Source organism: Monodon monoceros, unplaced genomic scaffold (genome assembly GCF_005190385.1).
Source record: "Monodon monoceros isolate NGI ecotype Baffin Bay Population unplaced genomic scaffold, NGI_Narwhal_1 Super_Scaffold_18, whole genome shotgun sequence".
Taxonomy (NCBI): domain Eukaryota; kingdom Metazoa; phylum Chordata; class Mammalia; order Artiodactyla; family Monodontidae; genus Monodon; species Monodon monoceros.
The window spans coordinates 17,875,415-17,901,981 of NW_021703774.1; the positions used below are offsets into that span (position 1 = coordinate 17,875,415).

A 26,567-nucleotide genomic window follows, 5' to 3' on the forward strand; every position below is an offset into this window, starting at 1 on the left:
TTGCTGGATCATATGGTAGCTCTATTTTTAGTTTTTTAAGGAACCTCCCTACTGTTCTCCATAGTGGCTGCACCAGTTTACATTCCCACCAATAGTGTAGGAGGGTTCCCTTTTCTTAAAGGATTTTTTTAATAGTCCCATGATGCAAGGAAATAAAATGAGGCAAAAGGAGAAAGTGCATTTGATTCATGTCCTAAAAATGAGACAGTCATGGAGGCAGATATATACATAGAGGGGCTCAATAAAAACAGCTAACATTTTAAAGTCACAGAGTCTTTGCCAGGAACATGCGTGATCTCATTTTATTTTCACAGCACTCCTGGGAGTAGGTATCATACCTCACGTCGAAAAGTTTGGAGGATACTGACGCTCCAAGAGGTGAAGTAACTTGCCCAGGGTCACACAGCTTCTAAGTGACCTTCTGAACAGGATTTAAACGCTCATAGCCTGCTTCATTAAAATGCATCAACAAATATAAGACGTACTGAAAATATGAAAAAGAGACAAGCAGGTCCCCTGACATCTGGAACTGACACAGCTCGGCCTTGGTGTTGCTAGGATTGGCCTGGCGCTCACGGCTAAGTCAGAGTGTTCTGTTGAACACAATGTCTCAGGACATGAGCACCAGACAAGAAGCCACTCTGCCCTCTGATCTTAAGCTCAGATAAAAATAAGAGCGCTCTGCCAGCCAGAGAAATACTGGACATCCCCCTACCCAGGATAATATGAATGACTGCTGTTCTTTACCAATTAAAACTGAAGCCTCGCTTCATTCCCCTCACCTTATAGACAGAATTCATTAAGACACCCAGTCATAGAATTATCCCACTTGCCGACAGCATCTAATCCAGGGCAAAGCTCCCCTTCCTTGAATCCTCCCCCAGATCAGCTAACACAGCCCAGATGCTGTAACAAATCCTTGTGAACACGCTCTTGCTAAGATGCTTCATGGTTCCCCATGGTGGACAGTCCCCTCCCTACATTGAACATTAAAACCCATTTGTTTTATTATTTATCCACAGGTGTGTCCTGGTGGTCTGTGGCTGAAAGGCAGTGACAGCCGTGGAGCTGAAGCCCTCACTGCTTCTGACTGGAACCTGGACCCAGGAACCCTCCATAAAGCTCTTGTTGGAGACACCAACTTGGTTGGGAGGTGAGGTCCTGCAGAATAGGGCCCTGGTAATCCACTGAAGCCCTTCAGTATTGGGTCAATTTCGCTCTCCTAGGAACAAGGTGCCTTGGGATTTTTCGGTCATGTGATCAAGTCTATATTGTTCTTTGGTGAAATAGTGGAATATGGCCTCTGCCCTCAAGACGTTTAAAATCTAATTTGGTGCCGACACTCAAAGCTGGTCTATGCTATACATTTTGGCATTTCCACTGTGAGTGGTGAGTCAAAAAGAAGACTAACTCTTGAAATCTTACTTATTAAAGTTGGTAGTTTAAAGAAGGCCTAGCATTCCTAAGAGCATCTATAGATCCGGGCTCTGTGCTGGGTACTCCACGGGGACCATCGCCGTTAATCCTCCCCAAAATCTCATGAGGCAGGAATTAAGACTTTCTCCACTTTTACAGATGGTAAAAATGAGGCTCAGGAAACTTTTTTTATTCACAGATAGTGGACTTCCTGAGGTCAAGCAGCTGGTGGAGCTGGGAGTTGACAGCAGGCAGACCCCAGAGCCAGAACGCTCAAACTCCAAGCTATACTTCATAGTTTATGTTAATTCTTATAATAAAATCTCTCTGGAAACCCCTTTTCTTTTTTCGTTAATTAATTTTTATTGGAGTATAGTTGCTTTACAATGGTGTGTTAGTTTCGAGCGTACAGCAAAATGAATCAGCTATATGTATACATATATCCCCTCTTTTTTTAGATTTCCTTCCCATTTAGGTCACCACAGTGCATTAAGTAGAGCTCTCTGTGCTATACAGTAGGTTCTCATTAGCTGTCTATTTTATACATAGTATCAATAGTGTATATGTGTCAATCCCAATCTCCCAATTCCTCTCACCTTCCTGGAAAGCCCTTTTCTATAACCTAGATTTGGTCAGGCCATGGGCCAGATCCCGTCTCCCCACTTAGGAAGCCCTCTGCTGTGCAAGTTTTGACAATAGAAAGCAAAAGCTATAAAGCAAAGCTTCAGGCATCACTCCTTCTAAAAGTGTCATATTCGTTTTTTCTAAATACTTTTGAACACCAGATTACAGCCACACACTCACAGCCCAGCACAGGTCCCAGGTTTCTGAGGCAGATAGAAGACCTGGTTTTTATCATCACCGCTGCAAGCACATATCGACACCAGCCACTCTAAGAATTTATACCTCCTCCTTCCCCTCCCTCCCCTGAGAAAATGCAGGCAAAAAACCCACCCAGCCCTGTGGTTAAAAATTCCATGAAAATTACATTTGCATCTCCAAGCCTAAAAGAACCAGTGTGATGTACCAAATATTGTGACTCTATATGGGAGCTTATTATAATGGTACAGCCACCTCTGTGAACATATGGTTCAAGTATGAGACAAAGGAAAGTCCACCATCCTTCTGCCTTACAAAAATGAGTGAGATCGTGGCTCTATTTCCCTGCGTGGAATGTATTCATTTCAGAGCATGCTCCTGAATCAGGACACTAGGGCTGGAAGAGTGGCAGTTTGTCACCCACAGAAAATCACCCTTTGGGGCAAAGTGACATGCTAACATAGAAAAGGAAGGAATCAGAAAAAAAAGAGAGAGAGAGAGAGAAAGCAGAAAGGAAATCACTTGGCTAATTTCATTCAAAACTCAAAAAAGTGAAAATGCCTTTTTAGGGTAAACAGAACAGGCTACTGTGTGATATTCACTCCCCAACTCATACAAAACTCCATTTACCAGTCCACAAGGAACCACCATTACACCCTCTCACGTTCTAACTTCCTTAGGTTATCTTGGTGCTCTTATTGTCTGCTGAAGAAGATAAAGCTTGCTGGGGCCCAGCGGGGCAAAGGGGGGCTTTGGTGACAGGCTGAGGAGTTTGTCCTCTTCCTGGAGCAGAGGGAAACAAGAGGGTCGACAGGAAGTTCAAGGCTGGTCAGGTTTCTGCACCAGCACAGGTGTGAGGTGTTAACGCTGCGCCCAAGAAATGGGACAGGAATAGAAAAGGAGGGACTGATGTCAAGAGTCCTTTGAAGGGAACATTTATTGAGCATAAAGATTAGTTAGACACAGGATGAGAGGGATGGTGGTATTAAATGTGGCAGCAAGGTTCCAGCTGGTCTGGGGAGAGGAGCATGGAGGAGGGATTGTGGGCGGAATGCTCCCACTAAAACCAACAGAAGAGCATCACGGAACGGTGATTTTAGAATTGGGATAAACTCATGGATAAAGAAGATGTGGTGCATATATACAACGGATACCACTCAGCCATAACAAAAGAACAAAATAATGCCATTTGCAGCAACATGGATGCAACTAGAGATGATCATCCTAAGTGAAATAAGTCAGAAAGAGAAAGACAAATACCATATGATATCACTTATATGGTGGAATCTAAAATATGGCACAACTGAACCTATCTAGGAAACAGAAACAGACTCACAGACATAGAGAACAGACTTGTGGTTGCCAGGAGGGAGGGGGTTGGGGGAGGGATGGAGTGGGAGGTTGGGATTAGCAGATGTAAGCGATTATATATACAATGCATAAACAACAAGGTCCTACTGTACAGCACAAGGAACTGCGTTCAGTATCCTATGATAAACCATAATGGAAAAGAATATTTTTAAAAAGAATGTATATATACATGAATAACTGAATCACCTTGCTGTACAGCAGAAATTAACACAACATTGTAAATCAACCATACTTCATTAGAGAAAAAAAGAATTGGGGTAAACTCCCAGTGAATGTGGAATGTCTGTAGACTCCCGTGGGACATCCCCAGGGAGTCCTTAGCAACAGCTCCTGGGGCTCAAGATCCTGCGTGAGGCAGGAGATGAGGTGGTAGGTCTGCTGAACACAGAGCAGCATAGATCGTGGTGGGGAAGATGTCTGCATAAAATCGTTTCACCAAAAAACTTTGTTCCTGGTATTTCCCCAATCTGCACCCTCCAACATCCCTCCTACAAAAGCTTAGCGCCGCTGCCTTAGAGAATGAAGTCTCAGCTCTCCAGATGGGTTGTCCTCTCCCTGTTTCTTCACCCACTGAACTACCCCAAGGCTAGTTTCAAATGGAAACCTTCTGCGCTGTGCTTGACTCTTCATTCTCTCCTCTTCACTTTTACCCGTGTTGACAGTACCACTGTTTAGTGCCATTTAGCTTTAAGGGGTATTTAACTGACAAAATGGGATTACAGAGATGAGAGGAGGTGGGATAAGAGCAGGAAGGATGCGAACGTCAGATTGAAAGCATAAGATAATAAAATCCATTGACACTTAACTCTGCTCTCACCTATTTGATCTCCTAGGATTCCTACAATAACCCTGTAAGGAAGATAACACAGGCTTTCATCATTAACCTCAATTATAGATAAGAAAACTGAAGCACAGTGAAGTTAAATGATTTGTCCAAAGCCTCCAACCCGGAACACCAAGTGCTGAACCTATTCATTCATTCATTCATTCATGTGCCAGGTACTGTGGCACTGTTCCAAGCACTGGGATAGAGGCTGAAGAACACAGTGGTGGATTATACAAAGCCTTATTCTACTTGGAGAGACAGGAAATAAACAAATGCGTAATATAATGTTACCAAGCGACAGTGCTACGAAGCAACATTAAGGAAGGTAAGAGACACAGAGAGAGGCTGGGTTCTCTCTTAAATGGAGTAGTCAGAGATTCTGCAGCCTAAGCCCTAGAGTACTGAGTACTTTCACCTCTGCTCCATACTCCAGACTCTTACTGCTGAAGGAAGCTAATGGTCCTGAAATATTATGTAACCCTCTCCTTTTGCAGATGCTGCCCGGGGCTTAGAATGTGCACATCTGAGCACCAGAACCCGTCCAGCACAAGATCCCCCCACTCCCCGGCCATCCAGGCTTCAGGTAGCTCTCTTTAAACTCCCACAAAGGTGGACTGCCTTTTTCACATATAGATTATAAACTCCTTAGAGGCAAGAAGCACTTGTACATGGTTTACAATAAGTATAAGCCAATTAATCAGTTGACTGATGGGTAGCATAAAAGCAATTGAAAGAAATGGAAGACTGTTCCCCTTATTCAATAGTCAATTCATTGGAGAGATTTTCAGATCTATAGGGTCTCTCCCCAAAAAAGCCTAACCTCTCACCATTCCCTAAATCCCAGGAGCTCCCCTCCTACACAAACCCATTGGGTAGCCCCCACTAGAAAACCAGATCAGTCCAGGTTACAGTAAGTAAGGTAGCTGGGTCAATTGGTGACATTTCTGCCAAGAGTGGAGAGCGGCAGAGGGGTGTGAAATGGAGACAGAATTAGTCCTGAATTATTAAAATCAATCCACGGAGTTACTGAGTGGAAACTGACTATGGAGTAAGTGACAAAGACAAAATGCGTTCAGCTACTCTGCGTTACCGGTTTAATTTTCACAAACATCTCTCAGTCATATATTTATTTGAAAAACTTTTTATTGATAGCACCATTGAACATCTTCACTTTTAAAGGTATGCGTCTGTGCATACATCACTGGGGGACTTCACATGCAATTAGCGATGAGTTATTGAAACTTTGTGTCTTAGGGTTTCAATAATTCCCCCAAATGTGACAATTATACTTTGGCAAAATCACCTGTGAGGACAGAAGGAAGACTTTAAGCAACAAAACTCCACAATACTGTAACATAATTTCAGACCTCCAGGAAGGGGTTATTCTCCCTTGAAAATCATCATCCTTTCCAGATTATTCCCATCAGAATTCAGAGGAGGTTCAGTGTCTCTGGCCTGGCTTTGTACCAAGAGGAGCCCACTGATCCATCTAGCAATAAGCAAGAAAGTTCCACGTAAACAAAAAAGTCCAGAATGAAACACCTGAAAAGTTCCAGAAAAAAATGCACATTTTCATTAGCTAAACTCCAAATTCATAAGAACATTGAGATTACAGTGAGGATTAGGGTCTGAGGCAAGTTCCATTTGAGCAGCTACTTCCCCGATTCAACAGCTTCATTCCTGTTTTATTCCTGTGGCTAATCACATGTAAATACACTCAGAAGCACAAATAGGTGACAATTTATCAAGTGAACGACAAGGGCTATACAATAGGCATGCTTACTCAGCCTAAATTAGAAATCCAGATTAGGTTGCGTTTCGTCGTTTTTTTTAAACCAGTCTTTTTTGCGATCTTTAATTGCAAGAGTGTGAAGATACATTACACGCGGGGTAATTTAAAAACAGGAAATGTATTTTGTACTCTTGGAAAAAAATGGATATGATTTGGCAAAGGATTAAGTGAGTCATGAACAATAAAAAAATGTATTTAACATCCGAATTTGTCATAGCACTAAGATGCGCTGTTTGTCAGAAACCAGTAACAAAAAAATATCGTCAAGTTTAAAATTGGTAGGAAATTAAACACCTTAACTCCAAGAATCAATTGTGCTGATGTAACCCCTTCTAAAGACGACTGTATTTTTATAAATAGTTTTATCTAGCCTTTAAAAATATTTTTTTAAAGAGCAAATTCTTCAGAGTGATTATATTAAAAGGATTATTGGGCCCTGGAAAGGCTTTCATCAACAATATCCCTCAAGGACCCTTAGGTTAAGTCAGTGGCTCAGAACTAGGGGCTATTCTGCTCCCCAGGGGACCTGTGGCAATGTCTGGGGACATTGTTGGTTGTCACAACTTGAGGGGATGCTACTGGCATCTAGGGGGTAGAAGCCAAGAGATGCTGCTAAAAATCCTACAAGGCCGAGACAGCCCCACACAACAAGGAGTTATCCAGTTCAAATGTCAAGGACAAGGAGATTGAAGAAGCATAGCAAAAGCTCTTGCTACCTCAAAAGGCAGTTTATTACAATCCAAAATCTACCCCAGTGATTTCTTTGACATTCAAAGCACCCATTCCTACTGAACTTTGAAGTTCCTGATTTACCTCCACTAGAGTTTGGCCAGCTGGTGGCAAAAAAAAAAAAAAAAAAAAAAAAAGAAAGAAGGAAAAAAAGTAACTAAACATGGAGAGTATTCTAAATTGTTCCTCAATGTCTCCCTATTTTATTGATCAAAAAATTAAAAGGATAATATTTTTTTCTGTCAACAATGGAACCTGGTAGCCCCACGGGTATTCATAACGGACAAATGTCATGATAAAAAACGTAACCTCTATTTTCACAAACAGAGTTGAAAGTTGGAAAATAAAAGTAGACTTAATTTTTCCTATAGCTGGTGCTGAAATACGGAAAGGACTCTTTCCATAGAAATAGGAGGCTATCCCTCATCCCCAGGTTAGAACACCTGATGGCTGGTCCTGATCTGACACCCAGAGGATTCCCTAGACTCTTAAAAACTTATTTTCAGTTCCTAAAAAAAAAAAAAAAAAAGAGAGAATTTTCTGGAACTAACCTATGCACACAGGAACGCGAAACTGAGTAGCAGTATTTTTGTAATCTCAGGAAAAAAAACACTGTTGTTTAGGCACCACTGCCACTTTGCAGGGCTCATTCAAAGGAAAAAAGAAAATTTTTGTGTTTCCTTGGGAGAATTAAAATGCAGGACAACTAAAGGGAGAGTAAAACCCAAGTAAAAACACCATACAGCAGGCATCACGGTGCCTGAGTGGCAAATGCAAGCACCTAACCCGATAGAAAAATATTGCACTTAATTAGCTTGTTTGGACATTATTAAACACACCGAGCCCAACTGTCTTCAAAAGGTACTATTTCACATTGACTGCACTCCATAATTTGGTATGTTCATAAATGTCCATCGAGATAATTTTCTGAGGTTAGATTTAATTATGTTGGAATTAGCCTTTTCCTTTCCAGAAAAATACTTTAGAGATTAATTAAAGAACATTATTTGGATGTAAACTAATATGCATTCCTTTACCCAGCTGCACAAAAACTATAAAATTATAATTTTTCCCTTTTAATAAAAGCAGAATGATATGAAATCAAATTAGACCTTCAAATCTGGAAGTGAGAGACATTTCTTCTTTGGCTCCAATCAGTGTATCTCAACCAACATTTATACAAGAGAATTTGGTCCACATTTTACTGTGGTGAGTTTCACAGAGAATCCTCTGTTTTGTGTGAGTACATGCCATGCTTTTAATATTAAAAGCAAAAATGTTGCCTTATATCTACCCCCATTTTAGCTATTAAGTACATACTATATAATAGCTATAGTACATACTATATAATACTATTAAGTATATATGCTTAAGAAACTCCTAGGGATAAAAACATATTTAGGCATTTTTCTATTTACCTAATTCATGGCCAATTTAAACTCGGATAATAAATTTTCAAGGAATAAAAATTTTCCTATTCTACTGATCACAGTTGCTTCTTTATTTCAGCCTTAGAATTTAAAACTAAGACACAGTTTTTTAAATGGTGTTTGTGTTGAAAAATGTGGGTGCTTTTTCTGTTCCCAATCCAGCATTTCTGATGAGAACTGTGAAGATTCTAAACTGCGCAGACTCAATGCTTACAGCCTGAGGGATGATCTTTTTCAGTCAATTTTGCAACCCGTCAAAAAAGATTCTAGGGCTTCCCTGGTGGCAGCAGTGGTTGAGAGTCCGCCTGCCGATGCAGGGGACACGGGTTCGTGCCCCAGTCCGGGAAGATCCCACATGCCGCGGAGCGGCTGGGCCCGTGAGCCATGGCCACTGAGCCTGCGCTCTGCGACGGGAGAGGCCACAACAGTGAGAGGCCCGGGTACCGCAAAAAAAAAAAAAAAATTCTAGTTCTTTAGCAAGGCACCTCCCATTTTCTTATACTTATTTTGAGACTGTTCTGGTGAAAATATTGCTGCCTAAACAGTTTGTTAAATTCATGTCAGATGTTTCTCCAGTACATGCAACAAAAATCAGATTCCAATAGATGTATTTGAACTTGATAATATGGGTCAAGAGACATAAAAGAAAAAGGTAAAAGCTCCTTGAAACACATTAAAGGCAGCAATTTAATTCTCATTTCTCCCTTGGACATACACTTTTCCATCAAATTACTAGTTGGCAACTATAGTAAATACCTTAAAATATGTCTAATTAAAGGAAAGTCAATCTAGCTTATTTTTTGGGCAAGAATGCATACTCAATGCCATATATTCTCCTATCCCGAGAATACTCATTTTCTCCTGGTAAATGCTACATAGATCAATGTGATCATATAAAAGAAGACTGAAGGGAAATTTGGGCAAATAAGTAAATCATTAATAAGCAATAAATGAAAACAGTCCTAACTAGACTGACTCTAAAAGACAGTATATAGGTACTGTGTCATACTTAAAGGAGTAGAAATATTCCCACACTTCCAAGTGAAAAAAAAAGCATCTTATGTATTTGAACATTTGAAGCATCCTATAGCTGTAGTTCAGTTCACAGCAGAAAGTCTTTTTCTCTCTACCTCTCAAAATGAAGAAATCATCAAAATGCATTTTCTTCCTGCCTTTCCCCACCCCCAATAAACCTGACATCCTCTAATGTTCTGAGAATATTTTCTACCTTACTAGGTATTCGTTTTACGTTTATTCAAAAATTAGTCAAAGAAAAAAATTTCTGCAGTTATAGGACTACTTAACTTTCCTCTTTTATGATCTCCCAGTGGAATAGAAAAGAATATAGCTATTATGGTTCTTAAGTTTTTGTTTGATGTGCTTGGCTATGAGCTCACCTGAGAGTCAGCTAGCCATTCTAAGCAATTCCGAACAAAAACTACTTTGAATCCTGTTTCCACAATTATTGAGACCCAGCCTTCAATGTCCCTGATATGTATACTAGTGCATTTGCTTCGGAAAATAAATGTTCACACAAAACTGTTGAAGAGCAGCATGAAACACCCAGGATAATGTAAAAGGGTTCTCGGTCACATAAAAATTAACAGACAAGTTCAACTAACATCCCAAACAGCCAAAACCCTTATTGAACACAGAGCGTGTGCACACTGTGAGCGTGATCAGAGTCTATGACCCACAAATCTCTTCCCACAAGCCCAGCTAGTGGTTCCAAAGTGCCTCGCCTATACAGCTTACTGATGTGGGCACCAAACTAAAAATGTGTGCTGTTGACATAACGTGAGTCCTCCTGAGATTTGCTAAGAGCTTGTCCATGGTCACTCAGACAACCTTCCAAAGATACTTCAAGAGCCACTTCTGCTGTTTTTCGTCTCCCAAGGCCATCACTCCGGGACAAGTCCAGTGGGGGACAGCCATTGTGCTCGGCACAGCCATTGACATGGGCCAGAGGCAGTGCCCCGGGGGGACAGCACAGCTGCTTGGTGCAGTCCTTGGAGATGCAGGGTGAGCTGCAGAGCAGCTGCAAGTCCTTCTGCCCCAGGGGCCCCTTCAGGTCCACCTTCTCAAACTGGATGGTCACATTGTGGATTCCTGTGTTGTGGAAGATTTCTCGAATTTTTATACTGGCATCCTGATCTCCCCCATCCTGCTGATACTTGATGTGCAGCGTGGCAATGATCTTCCCACTTATAAGTTCCCAGATGTGAACTTCATGGACACTGCTAATTCCGGGCACGGCAGAGAGTTTACTCACTAGAATAGGGGAGAGAAAACAATAGCCAAGGTGAAGGTTCCATTTGAAACATGGAACCACCATGGGAGGATAGGGTCCCCTTAAGCATTCTCACCAGAATGATGTAGTTACTAAGAATAACAGGAAGCAAAATAGCTGTACCATATATGGCTACATCTTCCCATACATTTTCCCATAATCTTCTTCCTCTCTGAATTCCTCTACCATACACTGTTAGCCCATAAAAGGCAATTCAAGGGGCTTCCCTGGTGGCGCAGTGGTTGAGAGTCCGCCTGCTGATGCAGGGGACATGGGTTTGTGCCCCGGTCCGGGAAGATCCCACATGCCGCGGAGCGGCTGGGCCCGTGAGCCATGGCCGCTGGGCCTGCACGTCCGGAGCCTGTGCTCCGCAACAGGAGAGGTCACAACAGTGAGAGGCCCGCGTACCGCAAAAAAAAAAGGCAATTCAAGAAAATAAGTTTCATAACAATCCTCCCCACAAAATGCCCAGGGTGGTTGAGTTTACAAGGCATTTGACGCTCTGATGGACTGGAGTGGGAATATAAAGTAGGATGCCTTTTTTAAAGGGGATTTGGCAATGTGGATCAAAAACCTCAACCAGCAATTCTAACACTAGGAATTTAACTGAAAGAAATAACCAAATATTTATGTACAAGAAGGGCTCGGACAATGCTTTTTGTGTTAATGAAAAAAAATGGAAATCATTAAATCAATTATGTGATAGAATATGACACAGCTGTGAAAAAGTAAGTTGCATATTTAAGGATATGAGAAAGTGTATATAATGTATTTTTAAGTGAAAAAGCAAATAGCTAGAATGTATATGTGGTATGATAGTCTTTCCTCTTTTTTTTTTAACATCTTTACTGGAGTATAATTGCTTTACAGTGTTGTGTTAGTTTCTGCTGTATAACAAAGGGAATCAGCTATATGTATATATATCCCCATATCCCCTCCCTCTTGAGCCTCCCTCCCACCCTCCCTAACCCATCCCTCTAGGTGGTCACAAAGCATAGAGCTGATCTCCCTGTGCTATGCGGCTGCTTCCCACTAGCTATCTATTTTACATTTGGTAGTGTATATGTGTCCATGCCACTCTCTCACTTCGTCCCAGCTTACCCTTCTCCCTCCCCGTGTCCTCAAGTCCATTCTCTACATCTACATCTTTACTCCTGTCCTGCCCCTAGGTTCTTGAGAAATTTTTTTTTTTTAGATTCCATATATACGTGTTAGCATATAGTATTTGTTTTATTCTTTCTGACTTACTTCACTCTGTATGACAGAGTCTAGCTCCATCCACCTCACTACAAATAACTCAATTTCGTTTCTTTTTATGGCTGAGTAATATTCCATTGTACATATGTGCCACATCTTCTTTATCCGTTCATCTGTCGATGGACACTTAGGTTGCTTCCATGTCCTGGCTATTGTAAATAGAGCTGCGATGAACACTGTGGTACATGACTCTTTTTTTTTTTTTTGCAGTACGTGGGCCTCTCACTGTTGTGGCCTCTCCCGTTGCGGAGCACAGGCTCCAGACGCGCAGGCTCAGCGGCCATGGCTCATGGGCCTAGCTGCTCCGTGGCATGTGGGATCTTCCCGGACCAGGGCACAAACCTGTGTCCCCTGCATCGGCAGGCGGACTCTCAACCACTGCGCCACCAGGGAAGCCAACATGACTCTTTTTGAATTATGGTTTTCTCAGGGTATATGCCCACTAGTGGGATTGCTGGATCGTATGGTTTTTAGTTTTTTAAGGAACCTCCAAACTGTTCTCCATAGTGGCTGTATCAATTTACATTCCCACCAACAGTGCAAGAGGGTTCCCTTTTCTCCACACCCTCTCCAGCATTTATTGTTTGCAGACTTTTTGATGATGGCCATTCTGACTGGTGTGAGGTGATACCTCATTGTAGTTTTTTTTTTTTTTTTTTGTGGTACGCGGGCCTCTCACTGTTGCAGCCTCTCCCGTTGTGGAGCACAGGCTCCAGACGTGCAGGCTCAGCAGCCATGGCTCATGGGCCTAGCCACTCCACAGCATGTGGGATCTTCCCAGACCGGGGCACGAACCCATGTCCCCTGCATTGGCAGGCAGACTCTCAACCACTGCGCCACCAGGCATTTCTCTAATGATTAATGATGTTGAGCATGCTTTCATGTGTTTGTTGGCAACATGAATATCTTCTTTAGAGAATTGTCTATTTAGGTCTTCGGCCTATTGTTGGATTAGTTTGTTTGTTTTTTTGATAATGAGCTGCATGAGCTGCTTATATATTTTCGAGATTAATCCTTTGTCAGTTGCTCCATTTGCAAAGATTTTCTCCCATCTGAGGATTGTCTTTTCATCTCGTTTATGGTTTCCTTTGATGTGCAAAAGGTTTTAAGTTTCATTAGGTCCCATTTGTTTATTTTTTTTTCTATTTCCACTTCTCTAGGAGGTGGGTCAAAAAGGATCTTGCTGTGATTTATGCCATAGAGTGTTCTGCCTATGTTTTCCTCTAAGAGTGTTATAGAGTCTGGTCTTACATTAAGGTCTTTAATCCATTTTGAATTTATTTTTGTGTATGGTGTTAGGGAGTGTTCTAATTTCATTCTTTAACATGTAGCTGTCCAGTTTTTCCAACACCACTTATTGAAGAGGCTGTCTTTTCTCTATTGTATATTCTTGCCTCCTTTACCAAAGATAAGGAGACCATATGCACATGGGCTTATCTCTGGGCTTTCTACCCTCTTCCATTGATCTATATTTCTGTTTTTGTGCCAGTACCATACTGTCTTGTTTACTGTAGCTTTGTAGCATAGTCTGAAGTCAGGGAGCCTGATTCCTCCAGCTCTGTTTGTCTTTCTCAAGATTGCTTTGACTGTTCAGGGTCTTTTGTGTTTCCATAGAAATTGTGCAATTTTTTGTTCTAGTTCTGTGAAAAATGCCATTGGTAGTTTGATAGGGATTGCACTGAATCTGTAGATTGCTTTGGGTAGTAGAGCCATTTTCACAATGTGGATTCTTTCAATCCAAGAACATGGTATATCTCTCCATCTGTTTGTATCATCTTTAATTTCTTTCATCAGTGTCTTATAGTTTTCTGCATACAGGTCTTTTGTCTCCTTAGGTAGGTTTATATCTAGGTATTTTATTTTTTTTGTTACAATGGTAAATGGGAGTGTGTCCTTAATTTCTCTTTCAGATTTTTCATCATTAGTGTATAGGAATGCTACACTATTTCTGTGCATTAATTTTGTATCCTGCTACTTTACCAAATTCATTGATTAGCTCTAGTAGTTTTTTGGTAGCATCTTTAGGATTCTCTATGTATAGCATCATGTCACCTGCAAACAGTGACAGTTTTACTTCTCTTCTGATTTGGATTCCTTTTATTTCTTTTTCTTCTCTGATTGCTGTGGCTAAAACTTCCAAAACTATGTTGAATAATAGTGGTGAGGGTGGGCAGCCTTGCCTTGTTCCTGATCTTAGTGGAAATAGTTTCATTTTTTCACCACTGAGAACAGTTTCAAGTTCAGTGCTTGTGATTGGTCTGTTTATATTTTCTATTTCTTCCTGGTTCAGTCTTGGAAGTTTGTGCTTTTCTAAGAATTTATCCATTTCTTCCAGGTTGTCCATTCTATTGGCACAGAGTTTCTTTTAGTAATCTCTCATGATCCTTTGTATTTCTGCAGCATCAGTTGTTACTTCTCCTTTTTCATTTCTAATTCTGTTGATTTGAGTCTTCTCCCTTTTTTTCTTGTTGAGTCTGGGTAATGGTTTATCAGTTTTCTTTATCTTCTCAAAGAGCCTGGAAAAGGTTTTATTATTTAGTTTTTATTTTGTTCCATTGATCTTTGCTATTGTTTCCTTCATTTGTTTTTCCTTTATTTCTGATCTGATATTTATGATTTCTTTCCTTCTGCTAACTTTGGAGTTTTTTTGTTCTTCTTTCTCTAATTGCTTTAGGTGTAAGGTTAGATTGTTTGTTTGAGATTTTTCTTATTTCTTGAGGTAGGACTGTATTGCTATAAACTTCCCTCTTATAACTGCTTTTGCTGCATCCTATAGGTTTTGGGTCGTCGTGTTTTCATTCTCATTTGTTTCTGGGCATTTGTTGATTTCCTCTTTGATTTCTACAGTGATCTCTTTGTTATTTAGTAGTGTATTGTTTAGCCTCCGTGTGTTTGTATTTTTTACAGTTTTTTTCCTGTTATTGATATCTAGTCTCATAGCGTTGTGGTCAGAAAAGATACTTGATCGATTTCCATTTTTTTAAGTTTACCAAGGTTTCATTTGTAACCCAAGATATGATCTATCCTGGAGAATGTTCCATGAGCACTTGAGAAGAAAGTGTATTCTGTTGTTTTTGGATGGAGTGTCCTATAAATATCAATTAAGTCCATCTTGTTTAATGTGTCATTTAAAGCTTGTGTTTCCTTATTTATTTTCATTTTGGATGATCTGTCCATTGGTGAAAATGGGGTGTTAAAGTCCCCTAGTATGATTGTGTTACTGTCAATTTCCCCTTTTATGGCTGTTAGCATTTGCCTTATGTATTGAAGTACTCCTATGTTGGGTGCATAAATATTCACAATTGTTATATCTTCTCCTTGGATTGATCCCTTGATCATTATGTAGTGTCCTTCTTTTTCTCTTGCAGTAGTATTTATTTTAAAGTCTATTTTGTCTGATATGAGAACTGCTACTCCAGCTTTCTTTTGATTTCCATTTGCATGGAATATCTTTTTCCATCCACACACTTTCGGTCTGTGTGTGTCCCTTGGTCTGAAGTGAGTCTCTTGTAGACAGTATATATATGGGTCTTGTTTTTGTATCCATTCAGCCAGTGTATGTCTTTTGGTTGGAGCACTTAATCCATTTACATTTAAGGTAGTTATCGATATGTGTGTTCCTATTACCATTTTCTTTCTTTCTTTTTTTTTTTTTTGCGGTACGCAGGCCTCTCACTGCTGTGGCCTCTCCCATTGCGGAGCACAGGCTCCAGACGCGCAGGCCCAGCGGCCATGGCTCATGGGCCCAGCCGCTCCGCGGCATGTGGTATCTTCCCGGGCCAGGGCACGAACCCGTGTCCCCTGCATCAGCAGGCGGACTATCAACCACTGCACCACCAGGTAAGCCCCTTATTACCATTTTCCTAATTGTTTTGGGTTTGTTATTGTAGGTGTTTTCCTTCTGTGTTTCCTGTCTAGAGAAGTTCCTTTAGAATTTGTTGTAAAGCTGGTTTGGTAGTGTTGAATTCTCTTAGCTTTTGCTTGTCTGTAAAGGTTTTAATTTCTCTGTTGAATTTGAATGAGATCCTTGCTGGGTAGAGTAATCTTAGTTGTAGGTTTTTCCCTTTCATCACTTTAAATATGTTCTGCCACTCTCTTCTGGCTTGCAGAGTTTCTGCTGAAAGATCAGCTGTTAACCTTATGGGGATTCCCTTGTGTGTTATTTGTTGCTTCTCCCTTGCTGCTTTTAATATTTTTCTTTGTATTTAATTTTTGATAGTTTGATATGTGTCTTGGTGTGTTTCTCCTTGGATTTTTCCCTTATGGAACTCTCTGCACTTCCTGGACTTGACTGAATATTTCCTTTCCCATATTAGGGAATTTTTCAACTATAATCTCTTCAAATATTTTCTCAGTCCCTTTCTTTTTCTCTTCTTCTTCTGGGGCCCCTATAATTCAAATGTTGGTGCATTTAATGTTGTCCCAGAGGTCTCTGAGACTGTCTTCATTCTTTTTTCTTTATTCTGCTCTACAGAAGTTATTTCCACTATTTTATCTTCCAGATCACTTATCCGTTCTTCTGCCTCAGTTATTCTGCTATTGATTCCTTTTAGAGAATTTTTAATTTTATTTATTGTGTTGCTCACCATTGTTTATTTGCTCTTTAGTTCTTCTAGGTTCTTGTTAAATGTTTCTTGTATTTTTTTCATTCTATTTCCAAGATTTTGGATATCTTTACTATCTTTCCTCTGAATTCTTTTTCAGGTAGACTGCCTATTTCCTCTTCATTTGTTTGGCCTGGTGGGTTTTTACTTTGCTCCTTCATCTGCTACGTGTTTCTCTGTCTTCTTATTTTGCTTATCTTTCTTTTTTTAAAAAAATGAAACATCATTGTATATATACACACACAAAAATGATTTTTTTAGATAGATTAAGTCTTGTTTTATTGAATGACTGACATAAAATATTAAGAGTGGTAATTTCTGGGTGGTAGGATTATGAGAGATTTCTATTTTCTTATTTAGGCTCTTCTATATTTTCCATACTTTCTAAAATTAGTATGTATTTAGAAAGATGGTATTGAACAGTGATGACGAACAACCTGTAGCCAGCTAGAGTTTGAATCCCAGCTAATCATTTACTACCTGCATGACCTTGTAAAATTTACCCAGTCCCTCTGTGCCTCGGTTTCCTTATCTGTAAGTTAGGAATGATAATGACAGTACCTCATAAGTTTATTTTAAGGATTAAAATGAGTTAATATAAGTAAAGCATTTGGACAATATTACCTAGCATGTAATAAGTATCATAAGAGTGTTCCTATTGTTATTACACTCTAATTTTTTTAATATCTGCTTTTCAATATATCTATATTATTTTGTTAAAAGGCAATATAAGCCAATATATATCACAAGTTGCTTTGTATATGCTTCTTTTGTTTTTTCCATTGGCAAACAAGCCCCTGGAAGGAAAATGATGTGGTATATCTGCTCCTCGGAGCCTCTTTTACCTCTTTCGTCCTCTGCCTACAGCACTGGGCAAAGAGTAGGCATGCAGGACAGTCACACTGTAAATCATGCCTGTAGGGGGAAAGGCTATCCACGGCTGTTTAATATATTAAGACCTATCAAATCTAATTTCAGCTATTTGTCATGAAATAAGGTCTTCCAACTTTCAGCTGCATAGGGGGCCTGGGCTATAGTTCATGTTTACTGGCTCACTGATGAAGTAATGATAGATAGAATAATAGCAAATATTCATGAAAAAAATTGTTTTCCTATAAAAACTTCATCTCCATTTAGAAACACTAGAACTAAAGTTGCACATTCAGTTTCTCACCAACATCTGGAGAGTTCCCATTCAGACATCCTATAAAGTCTGTAAAAATGTTCTATCCTCAGATGCACATAAACTCAAGTGAGAGTTTGACCTTCTATTTGAGCAAAGCAAAGAAACAGATTCCACTACTGAATGAGTGAATTTAAATATGGTCCATTTTACTGTGTTATAGGACACACGGTGACTTGTGTGCCCACAAGAATTAGTTAACTAAAAAGCAGGATCTAGAATAGGAAGGAATGACTCATGTTTTCAGAATAGGGGGAATAAAAATCAAGTCCTGGACAGAGTGGCCTTATCTGAGTTAGAATAAATCTCTGACATGAAGGTAAATAAATAGCCCAGGAATAGGTATTGCCCAAGCAACACATTCTTAAAACTTTGCAGTAGAGTCAGAGAATGATGAGCTAAAAAGGACCTTTGGTTCTCGGAGCTGTGAGTCATCTTAGTAGCAACAGTCATCTACAAAACATGTGAGGATGTCTCTATTGCTTTGTGATTTAAAGTATTTCAGGAGACAGAAATCAAACACTGCTCTGAAATAATGCTGGCCCTTTGGCCTGAAGAACAGTCACTGGGCAGTGGTTCAAGATAAGAATTGCATGACTTACTCAGCTCTTCCATGTTGACGCCTTTGGGGACCATCTGCAGCAGAATGGCAGCAGTCTCCTTGATGAGTGGGAAGGCAGATGACAAAATAATGATGACCATGATGACAGTCAGGCTGGGGTCAATGTAGCACTGCCAGTTACATGGGTCCTCATGCTTCAGGGGAAGCACGTAGAATATGATGGCCGTAATCACCACAACCACCGACCCCAGGGCATCTCCCATCACATGTAAAAGTACACCTGTAGGGAAGAAAGAAAGACCAATAAAGCCCACGTGACACTCACTGACTTGGCTTCCCAAGTCTATGAATACCTGTTGCTATTTGTTCTCTGTTCAGTTAGAGCAGCAGGCTGGGTTTGAAAGCAAAAAACAACGGCCACTGCTGCACAAAAAACAAAACCTCAGGCCACCATCCCAGGACCCAGAGAACCTGGAACAGCCTAGGAAGATTCTGAGCTGCAGACACCTGCGGGAAGAGGGACTGTCCCAGTTCAAGGTGCCACATTGCTGCCACCTACCACCCATCAGAGGGCACCAAGCCGGAAACAGACGCTATGCAAATGGTTTCTTTTTCTTTCAGACAGGTGTCTGTGATTTCAATTGTTTCAAACATTTCTCTTTTTTTTGGGGGGGGGGGTGCCATGCCACGTGGTTTGTGGGATCTTAGTTCCCCAACCAGGGATCGAACCCAGGCCCACGGCAGTAAAACCACAGAGTCTTATCCACTGGACCACCAGGGAATTCCCAAACTTTTTTTTCCTAATTGAATTATAGTTGATTTACAACGTTGTGTTAGTTTCTGGTGTACAGCAAAGTGATTCAGGTATACATATTCTTTGTCATATTCTTTTCCATTATGGTTTGTTACAGATAAATATAATATTTATATTTATTTATTCTTTGTCTTCCCTCTACCTTGATCCATTTTCCCCTTCCCTAAATGCATTTACCTACTTCTCACTTAGCCTGTGGTCACTTAAACTGCCTTTGGTTTAAGAGGTCCTCCACAGTGTCCAGCAACATTCCCACTAAATAAAGAGCCCTTTGTAACAATAAAATCACATTTACATTCTACAGATAATAACAAAAATTGTGGATGCCTTTACTTAAGGGAACCACTTCGAAAGTTTTCGGTCATGAAACAGAAAGCATGTAATTCTAAAGAAGATCTAAGTGTCCAGTTGTTTGTTGGACACAGACTGAACTGGGATTTAGTGAATGGAGTGGAGATTTGTTAGGATTATAAAGTATAAACACAAAGGTTTTTTCTTTACAGAAAGCAACATCAGAATCTTTCTTTCCAAAGTATGGTTTGCAGACCAGAAGCACCAACATCACCTAGAAGCTTCTGAGAAAGGTAGAATCTCAGGCTCCACCTCCGATCTATTGAATCGATTCTGCTTTTTTTTTTTTTTTGCCGTACGCGGGCCTCTCACTGTTGTGGCCTCTCCCGTTGTGGAGCACAGGCTCCGGACGCGCAGGCTCAGCGGCCATGGCTCACGGGCCCAGCCGCTCCGCGGCACGTGGGATCTTCCTGGACCGGGGCACGAACCCGCGTCCCCTGCATCGGCAGGCGGACTCTCAACCACTGCGCCACCAGGGAAGCCCCGATTCTGCATTTTAATAAGATTCCCAGGTGACTGAAATGCACATAAAAGTTTTCAAGGCGCTGCTCTAGAAGAAAGTATATGGATTAACCCTCCATGTATCCGAGATTCACTCAGTAGAATTAATAATCATCCAAAATACTAACAGCTCACTCATGGCTGCAACTGAATAGTTTCACTTAGAAGAGGCTACTTCCTCCTGGCAGCACTTCTAAGATTCTGAGTAGCATCATAGGTCGAATGGCATTTTGTAAACACACTAAATGTAGTTTGTGGCAACCTCCCCCCGCCACCAAAAAAATACAAGAATAAAAAGAATCCCCACATCTCCTTCTGGCTGAGTGTTTACTTATGGTAATAGGGTCCCGATTCAATAAATACATTAAGTAGTCCCATTTTTAAATTCTGTGCCCCCTTCTTCCCACCCCACCCCTATGGGGGCTTCTTACTCCCCAGTCCCTGTCCTCAGCCAAAAAGAGAAACTCAACATGTTCCCAAGAGTTGGTCTCTACAGCTTGTTTCTCCAGGAGGAACTGAAGATCAAAGCTCTAACCTTCTCCAGGACAGTACAAAATACTACCATAAAAATATGAAGACCAAACATTTCCTATATGCACTCGACATCATTTTCACAGCCTGAGACCATCTGTTATTCTCTTTTTCATGGATGTCAGCCTCGTTTCCTCCATTAGACTATAAGTAACATGAAGGTGAGGGTCGTACCCTGCATTTCCTTTGTTTGTATTTTAGCACTGGAGGCATACAATCTAGGCACTCGGAAAAAAACAGTTTTCTGGTTGGTCAGTCATAACTCCCGCGACACAGAGTGCCTTCTGCCTTTTACTTAATTATAATAACTGTAATGCTAGCTAACATCTATGCACCAGACATTGTTGTATGTTGCAGGTATTTACACATTAAGTCCTCTTAAGGACTCTCTAAAGTGGTTACTCTCTCCACTCTACAAATGAGCAAACTGAGGCACAGAGTAGCTTAGTAACTTATCCAAGAGCACACAGCTACAAAGTGTTCGTGTGGGGATATAAATCTCCATAGTATGACTAGAGAACCATTGGGCATCCTGCCCCATCGAAGTCCTAAATTCCAGTTTCAAGTTCTCCTTCTGAGAAATCTCACTACCGGACCCTAAGAATTATATAAAAGAGTGTTCAAACTTATTTTTCACAGTAAGAATCTTATTTTGCATCCTAGCCCAGGCACAAACGCACACTGAAACAAATGTTTCTCGAAAAAACAAAACCTATCCTTACATGGGACTTATTACTATTTTCTATTCTATTTCATTCAATTCTAGTTAGTTTTCAAAATGCTGATCATACTTTACTAAATTGATTTTACAACCCAAACCATCGTGACCTTCAGTCTGAAAAACTGCTTACAACTTCATTTCACTAAATTCCTGAGATACTGCGGTGTGTTTTCTGGCCTTCCGTGCAAAGATGGTCATGATCTTCTGGGGACCTCAGTCCACTGGCAGGGCTCTGGATAAGTGCGTCAGTAACTTCCAGAGGGAGGATTATTCCCTGTGATGAGAAATCTCAAGAAAGGCTTCTCGAGACATGGGCAAGACTCTGAAGAGGAGACAGGCTTCAAAAGGCAATAGTCCCAGGCAGAGAAACTCAGAGAAAAGGTGTTCCAAGCAGAGAACTCAAAGGAGGCTGCAGGAGAGGTGTGCTTGTCAGGCAACATGGGAGACGGGTGCGCTACATTTAGAGTCACAGACCTGACAGTCTCTGTTGAGTCATGGATCTTGTGAAAGTCAACCTCTCTGAGCGGCAAGATTCTCACTGGTGAAATGGGAATAAGAACAGCATCTGCCTCACTTCTCGAAGAGGCTAGTTCTGAAGAGGACGTGATACTAGAAAAAAATGTGTATAAACATCTAACGAAAACAAAGCCGGTGTGTGTGTGTGTGTGTGTGTGTGTGTGTGTGTGTGTGTGTGTGGCAGGATAAACTGTTGAAATACTGCCGTGATTTGCTTTTTGCTATTAACTGTCAGGATCATAGAATAACAAGAGAGTCAGTAGAACGCTTGGAAATTAATATGACCTAATCTGGAGCTCTGAAACTTGTTAGTGACTCAACTATCTTGAATACATTCGTGTTGCATGTTGCCATCTCAAAGACTTTCAGGGATAATGTCTTATTATCATGCTAGTCAAAAGATGTTTTATTTGCTATTTCTATGTCTAGCTGAAATTTGAGTCACTTACTATGCATATATAATTTATAATAAAAATAAAATGTTGTAGAAATTTAAAAAAAATAGAGGACGTGAAACAACGTCTGAAAACCCACTGAGAAGTAAGTGCACAGAACTGATGGGAAGGCAATTCATTATGTGAATCCTCTGTGCTGTTCCCATCAGCCATGTATCTCTCACAACAACACAGAGATGTCAGCACTGCTATTATCTCCCTTATGTAGATAAGGAAACTGAAGGTCCAAGAGGGAACGTTACTTGCCCAAGGTCACATAGCTAGTGGAAGGCAGAGACAGAACTCAAACCAGATCCGCCTGCCTAAGCCCTCCTCACCCCACTATATGTATGTCTTAAATGGTGGTGAGACAGGCTGGGACCTGGGACCCTTTGCTGCAGTACTTGCACCTGGACAAACGTCTCCTTGAGCAGCAAAATCAACGAGCTCATTTGTATGAGGCATCTTTAAAAAAAAAGGCTCACAGATACAGAGAACAGATTGGTGGTTGACAGAGGTGGTGGAGGGGTGGGCAAAATGGGTGAATGGAGTCAAAAGGTACAAACTTCCAGTTATAAGATAAATAAGTCATGGAGATGCCATGGACATCAGGGTGAGTATAATGATGAACCTAGTGGCAGGGCAGGAATAAAGACACAGACATAGAGCATCGACTTGAGGACACCGGGTGTGGAGGGGGAAGCTGGGACGAAGTGAGAGAGTGGCATGGACATATATACACTACCAAATGTAAAAGAGATAGCTGGTGGGAAGCAGCTGCATAGCACAGGGAGATCAGCTCGGTGCTTTGTGACCACCTAGAGGGGTGGGATAGGGAGGGTGGGAGGGAGACGCAAGAGGGAGGGGATATGGGGATATATGTATATGTATAGCTGATTCACTTTGTTATAAAGCAGAAACTAACACAGTGTTATGAAGCAATTATACTCCAATAAATGTGTATTAAAAATAATAATAAATAAAATAAGAAAAAAAATAACCCTGTACCATATATTTGAAAGTTGCTAAGAGAGTAGATCTTAAAAGTTCTCATTATGAGAAAAATTGTTACTGTGCATAATGATGGATGTTAACCAGACACTGTTATTCATGTATTTATATTTATACTGTGGTGATCATTTCACAATACATACAAAGATCGAATCATTATGTTGTACACCTGAAACTAGTGTTATATGCCAATACTATCTCAATTAAAGAAAGAATAAAAAAACAGAATGTGCTTTGAAAAGGTGAAGTGCTATGATGGTGAACTCCATCTTAAAAACCCATTAAATATATATATAGAATATATATGTTATTAATATATATTATATATGTAATATATATTAATAACATATATATTCTATATATTTATATTTAAACTGAACCTAAAAAAAAGGATAAACTAAAGGATTATGAGTTTTCATCACAGATCCTCTTTCCAAAAAGATTCACCACCATGTTTTTTAGGAATTCCCCTGTTGCAGTTAAATTTTTTTAACTAATTCATTTAGAAATTTTTAGGAGCTCATGTGCTGCTGTCGTTCTTTTCTGATTTTCCCTCCAGATTCATTCTGGGTATCACTTTGTAAAACAGATGTGAGACTCTCAGAAATGAAGGCATTTCCTGCATTATTTGTTTTTCTTTGTATTATTTACCTCTAAGCCCCACTTCAGGATTCCTCAAACCATCTAAAGGTAAAGGGCTGCATAACTTTTGTTGAAATTCTCCATCAGATTGGGAATTGGGCTTTCTTGAATCGCTCTGAAGCAAAATCTGTGCCCAAGAAGTTGGAAAGGGGAGATGTACTGTACCATGTTGGTGTCTGGTGAGAAACCCACTTTTGAACTCCCAGGGCTCAACTTTGCCCTGGGTTTGTGACCTTGAGCGCATGGTAGGAGGGATGCAAGTGATGTGCCTTCCTCTGTCTCCCCAGAACCCCTTCTTTAGACCTTGAGGTGGAAACTCAACTGAACCAACAGACCATCTCAGGAGCAGTTTTCTGACCAAAATAAGTGAGGCAATGAGGGTCAGTCAGCAAGGTCACTTGGGGCGTAACCTTGGATAGATCCCACCTACTCTCTTCCAACCTTTATCAAAATGATATCCAATTCAAACAGGCTGCATTTTATGTTAGCAATATCCACGGGCGGGCAAAATCAAGCAGTAGCATGCCAAGGATCTGTGAGACTCTGGAGCAGGCAGCGTGAGCATGGGCCTAAGTGGAGCAAGGATAAATCATTAGCAACTCTGACTCCCCCAGAATCGATGCCGTGATTAGGCAAGAGATCTAGGTAATAGTCTCTGCATGTAACCAGCCTACTTTCTAACACACCTATGAAAAGGCAAACAGAAAGGAAGAGTCCAGCCCAGTCCATGCGTAACACTGAAAAGGATTTCAGCTTGACCCCAGGTCAATCCTACCTCTGATATTCAGGGCTTCGGACTTCTTCTCCTTTTTCATAGTCTCTTCTGGTTCATTCTGCGTAGTCAGGGAATCACCTGCATTCAAAGAAGAAACCTTGTGTTGTGTATAAGTTCTACAAACAAAAAGAACCAATGGACTCAAAAAAACGTTTCATTATTTTCAAAGCCCACTACCTCATCAGCCCCCCCACCTCTCCAAACACACAGCCCAGAGTGGCACATTTTGGCCTTTAAATCAGCCTTGTGATTCACCTTTGGACTTCCTTCACACTTTCATTCAAGTTCAAACAAACAAACAAACAAAAAAAGAGGCAGTGGGAATCCACCCCCAACCCCAAACCCATAACTCCCAGGGGGATGGACGGATGGGCAAAGGGGGAGGGAGAAGAACAAAGTGCGGATAGTATCCAATGGAGGAGGGATAGGTGGGGAGTGCTATCTGTTGTCCAATAATAATAACTGATTTCCGAAAGAATCAATACTCCTATACAAAGAGAATAGGGGAAGGGGAAAAGAAGCAAAGGGGGCCCGAGGACCCAGGAGGAAAAAGAAAAGAAATCGGGGGAATACGTTCAGTTAGCGGCACAGACTTAAAGCCGGCCAGCAGAGGAAATAGTTGTGGGTTTTTTGGTTTTTCTGTTTCTTTGTTTTTAAAGCAGACATGTAAAAAAGGGGCGTGGGGCGAGGAAGAAGGGACCGGGCGCGCGGGGGAGGGAAGGGCAACGCTGTCCAGAAGATGCAACCGAAAGGCACCTGCTACGTTGGAGAACACGGTTGCCCCCTTCTCGTCCTTCCTGTCCACCGAGGCCACTCGGAGGGTCACGGCCGAGTCGCGGCCGGGGGCTGGCAGGGCGGCGGCGTGCCAGCGGCCCTCGGCGCCTTGGGGAGCCGGGAAGACGCCGCGAGGGCCGCCCCCGGCCGCCGGCTGCTGATGCCGCTTCTGCTGGTGGCGGCGGCGGCCGCAGCAGGCGAACCAGGCGGCGCAGTCCCGGAAGATGAGCAGCCCTACCACGTTGACGGCCAGCCCCAGGGCGCCCACGATGAGCACCAGCTCGGGGTCATCGATGCGCTCGGGCCGGGCCAGGCGCAGCACGGCCTCCACGAAGATGGTGAAGCAGAGCGCGGTAAGGAAGACGGCGTTGCCGAGCGCGCCCACCACCTCGGCGCGGGCGTAGCCGTAGGTGGCGCTCAGGCTCCCGCGGGGGCGCCGGGCGATGTAGCCGGCGCTCAGCCCCACGCACAGCGAGATCAGGTCCGACAGCATGTTGAAGGAGTCGGACAGCAGCGCGATGGAGTTGCCCAGGTAGCCCGACACCAGCTCGGCCACGAAGAAGGCGATGGTGAGCACGAGCATGAAGAGCAGCCTGCACGTCTTGCCCGAGTAGCGGCCCATCCCCGCCCGGCCGATCGTCCCGCCGCCACAGGTCGGGGCGCGGCGCCCTGGACTCCGCCGTGGCCTGGTCCCCGCCTCCCGGGCCGCCCTGCCCGCCGGCACCCGGGCTTCTTATAAGGCGGAGGCGGAGGCAGAGCGGCCCCGGTCCCCGCACGTCCAGAGTCTAAAGGAAGGGCCGGGCGGCAGTATCTAAGGGACCTTTCGCCGCCTCCCCGACCCCTGCCCCTCCCTCGCGGCTCGGCCTCCCTTGGCACGTGGCCACGGGCCAGTGTCTTTCCTTCTAAGGACGGAAGTGGGCAGAGAGGAAAGCTGCCGAAAAGAGGGTGCGTGCCTGGATGGCACCCCTCACAGACACCCCTTAAACACAAGTGGTGTTCACCCGACGACCCTTTTTCTCCAGTCCCTCCAATCATCCCTGCCGTGACTGTCGGCTTTTAGTGATAAGGACCTTGACTGCTGCGGGGTGTGTTCGCAGTGGTGGACGTGAACACCTTCGCGTACGTGCCCAGACACCGATTCATTACAGATTCCCTAATAAGCTGGAAGCACCGACCCGTCCCACCCTGCCCTTCCGGGTGCTTCCTGCCTTGCATTTT

At 42.1% G+C, this 26,567-nt stretch overlaps 1 protein-coding gene across 1 annotated transcript; it reads right to left on the reverse strand.

Moving 5' to 3' along the window:
• Positions 1-9,700: 9,700 nt before the first annotated feature.
• SLC30A10 (solute carrier family 30 member 10) lies at positions 9,701-26,032 on the reverse strand. The gene is made up of 4 exons (XM_029229472.1): positions 25,332-26,032; positions 24,576-24,653; positions 18,320-18,559; positions 9,701-10,654 (listed from the first exon to the last, which is right to left on the reverse strand). Exons 1-4 carry the CDS (start codon positions 25,969-25,971, stop codon positions 10,155-10,157), a joined length of 1,458 nt encoding a protein of 485 aa, XP_029085305.1. The 5' UTR covers positions 25,972-26,032; the 3' UTR covers positions 9,701-10,154.
• Positions 26,033-26,567: the final 535 nt, after the last annotated feature.